The sequence below is a fragment of the Eurypyga helias genome, unplaced genomic scaffold, assembly GCF_000690775.1.
Source record: "Eurypyga helias isolate BGI_N326 unplaced genomic scaffold, ASM69077v1 scaffold13642, whole genome shotgun sequence".
Classification (NCBI taxonomy): Eukaryota; Metazoa; Chordata; class Aves; order Eurypygiformes; family Eurypygidae; genus Eurypyga; species Eurypyga helias.
In genome coordinates, this window is record NW_010235471.1 from 14,015 (window position 1) to 17,437 (window position 3,423).

The 3,423-nt window shown below is 47.7% G+C and overlaps 1 protein-coding gene across 1 annotated transcript in view; it reads right to left on the minus strand.

Moving 5' to 3' along the window:
* SLC2A12 (solute carrier family 2 (facilitated glucose transporter), member 12) overlaps positions 1–252 on the minus strand; it is a 9,263-nt gene extending 9,011 nt beyond the window's left edge. The window contains exon 1 of the mRNA XM_010146771.1: positions 1–252. Coding sequence (XP_010145073.1) covers positions 1–57 — 57 coding nt within the window. The 5' untranslated portion in view covers positions 58–252.
* Between the last annotated feature and the right edge of the window lie 3,171 nt (positions 253–3,423).

Below are 3,423 nucleotides of genomic sequence, written 5' to 3' on the forward strand. Positions count from 1 at the left end.
TGCTCTCATCGTCTGCTTCTGCTGGCCGAGGTCCTCTGCACTCTGCCCAGGTGCCATTGTCACCCCTTTGGACCTTGGGGCAGGAGCGTTCACAGGGCAGCCGTCCTTCCCCGGCCGGCGAGGGAAGCGCAGGTTCCTTTCCTCATGGCAACGAGTTGCTGAAGCTGGCTGAAACCAAACGCAAACCACAAAGTGGTTTGTGAACAACTTTGTTGCTATTTCAGAAGGCTTTGCCCTTTGCAGTGACACAGGCTGTTGCTATTCCTGGGAGCCTATTGCAGGCGAGGGGAGGGCCGTCTGTCGGAAGTGTTGCTTTTGCCTTTTAACAAATAGTTGGAGACATCAGACCTCCACGCACAGCTCAATGCACATTCCTTACCCGTTAGCTTAAAGGGTCTCCCTCCTTCCCTCCTCTCTCTCATGTGTGTACCCAGCGGTTTTTAACAGAGAAGGCGCACGGAAGGGGAGGATTTGAAGTGTTTGCTGTGTCAGCTGAAGTTAGGGCACCGAGCACACGCACGCGTCGTCGCTTCAGTCTTGTAAATCGTGAGCAGGTTGTGGTGAGAAACAGCAGAGAGGGAAGAAAAGCCATGGCAGCCCTTTGCAGCCTGTGACAGTAGGAGTCAGGATTTTTCATGGCATAGATGCACTCGCTCTCTGACAAGCAAATGAAAGGCAAGTCACTCTCCCATGACAATTATTGGTGAGAAGACTGAGCCTGTCTCAGTTGTACTGAGTCAAAGGCTTGATTCTGAGAGCTGCTAGGAGTCACTCCATCCCTACTAGCTTTGTTGGAAGCAGTGGCCAGGGGCTGGCCCACAGCAGCAGGGAAGGCTACGGTGGGTGCAGGCAACCTGCCTACAATGGTTACCTGTCCTGTCCTCATCCTGGTCTTGGTCCTGGTCCTGATCCTGGTCCTGGTCCTGGTCCTGGTCCTGGTATGGGAGCCTCCATGTGCTCTCAGCAGAGTTGCTGGCCTCAGTGAGGCAAGTTGTCCAAGCTATCCCCAGTGGGAATTGGCTGTTGTATAATTTGGCAGTGCTGCAGGCTTCTTGTTTGTGCTCTTTTCCTCTTTCATTACTTGCTGGTTTGTCTTGGTGGTTTTTGTTTTTATACACTAATGCCTGCAGATACTGTGGGAGGGAAGGCAGAGGTGGAAAGTTGGTTAGTTTTGCAGCGTTTCAAGAAGGGAGAATTCTTAAACTTTTTTTCCTTATGTAGAGCAGGCGTGATACACCTTTTATCGGTGTATTTTAACAAGAAAATTTGAGAAAAGAGACTGCGGCTGCCCCGGTTGACAGCTGCCTCACTGTCAGCTTCAGAGGCTGGTGTGTCAGGGATGCCACGGGCGTACCAGTTCCAGAGGGAAGTTTGGTTTTGACAGTGCCTTTGGCGTGGAGTTAAATGAGTCAGCCTCGCTCTGCTCTCATGTGTAACACATTTTCCATGTAAAACGTCCACCTGTCAGGTGTTATGGAATGATATTAGGGCTGTTAACAATTTCTTGCCACATCCAGAGAGGTGTTGTTTCCTCATGGGCCATGTGCAAAAAGTAATGTCAACTTTTGAAGAAATTGTTCTGGTGTTTTGGGAAAAAATGAGAGGCTGTTTAGGCTGGGGAAGGAGAGGAAATCTTTTCAAAGATTCAACTGAGCTGTGACAAGATTCTTCTGTTACAATGTGCTGTGTAACCGGACCTCCTTGAACAGCCCACACCTCATAATAACCCACAGCTCTACTCAAGTGCCTCCTCCCTGGAAAATGAGCTAACTTCATAGCTACATGCTTGTTACCACCTCCCAAATGTCTGTATATGTAATGGTCCTGGAGAAGTCAGAGAGCTGCCAAGACGGCTGCAAAACCGTGCTTCCAGACATGTGGCCATGGAAGATGCTCTGGGGTTCACTCCTCCTGCACAGAGCTGCTGCCTGAGGAAGGCTGACCCCGAGGTGGTGACCCCCCTGCCTGCTGAGGAGCCAAGAGAAAAAGACAGTTCAGTCCAGTCTTCAGTTGAATGGCAGATTCAGCTTCACAGAGAATTGATGAGAGTCTCTCCGAGCTCTCTGTATGGTCTGGCAGAAAGAGAGGATGTTTTTAAAGGGGAATGCCCACCGGGAACTGAGGCATTCTGAACAGCCTGAACTGGTGATGGACTATCCCCATCCCATGGTCTCTCTTTGCACCAAGGTTATTCTGATATTCTCATGTGGAGTTACAAACAATTCCACATGGAAAATCTGTCCCATCCTTAGGTAATCTTATATGCAAGAATTGACTGGTTAATTTTCTTGTTCATTTTTGCCATCCAGCTGACAGAAGGCTGCTTTGCTGAAATAGGGACTGCTGCACAAAATTATCAAGACAAGCCTGCAGCACAGCGTTGGTGGGACTGGAAGTATCCATCGTTCCTTGCATTTGTGAAGACCTTTTGCAGCCTTTCTTTGTCCCCTGTTTCTTTCCCCCAGTTTCACCAAGAAGTCATTCTGCAAAACTCTACAAAGACAGCCTGGGCAGGCATCTCCACTCCCATCAGACTTGTAGAGTGCCCTTCTTCAGCTGTAAGCTGAATCAGGCTCATCAGCTATAGGGCATTGCTAATTTTGATGGAAGTAAGAGATGTAATGCAACTGCAGCCCTTTCTGTTCCAGCCTTGCCCTCCACCCCTAGTTCTCCAGCTAAATATACTGATTATGTACAGCTGCTGACACCTATATACTTTGGGAGAACTTAAATGCTTGTCAGGACTGCACCTTCCCCTGAACAAGAAGCGTTCTACCACCAGGAGTAAGTAATAAAAAGAAAAGGCTATTTTTCGTCAAGTTCCAAAATCTTGTGATGAACAGATTTTAAGTGATGAATGTTACTGAAATACAGCAGTGGATTTAATTCATTTTTTGTTAGTAGAAATAAAAAAGGTATTTTAGACAAACAGTGGGATTTCTTTTAACTGCGTTTTAACCTGAAGTTCAATGCCACCTACTTTCCACTCAGAAGCCAGAGCCCAGCCTGAGTTTTAAATGTTTACCTACTTGTTTATTCAGAAATCTAGCAGACTAATCTCTTGAAAATAAGGCTAAATAACCCATTTTTCCTCCCTAGTTCTGCCTTTGTTTCATGGTATCTATGCCAGGTGCAACACAGCAGTAGCTTTATTTTGCCCCCTTTGGTAGCCTCAGGAGGTACCTAGCTTTCACAGATGGTAAAGCGGCCAGTACACAGCACAGACCATAATGGCCAGACGAAAAATCAAGGAAGACATCGTTATTCTGGGGACTTGTGTTTGGGCTGCCCAAAGGGCAGTGCACCCTTGCCATGCTGAGCTGAGGGTGCTGCAGAGGTACCAGGGAGCTACCTGGGCTTCCTGCTTCTTAAGTTACACCCCATGCTAAAAACACTGTATCAGGGTGATAAAGTCTTAGGGAA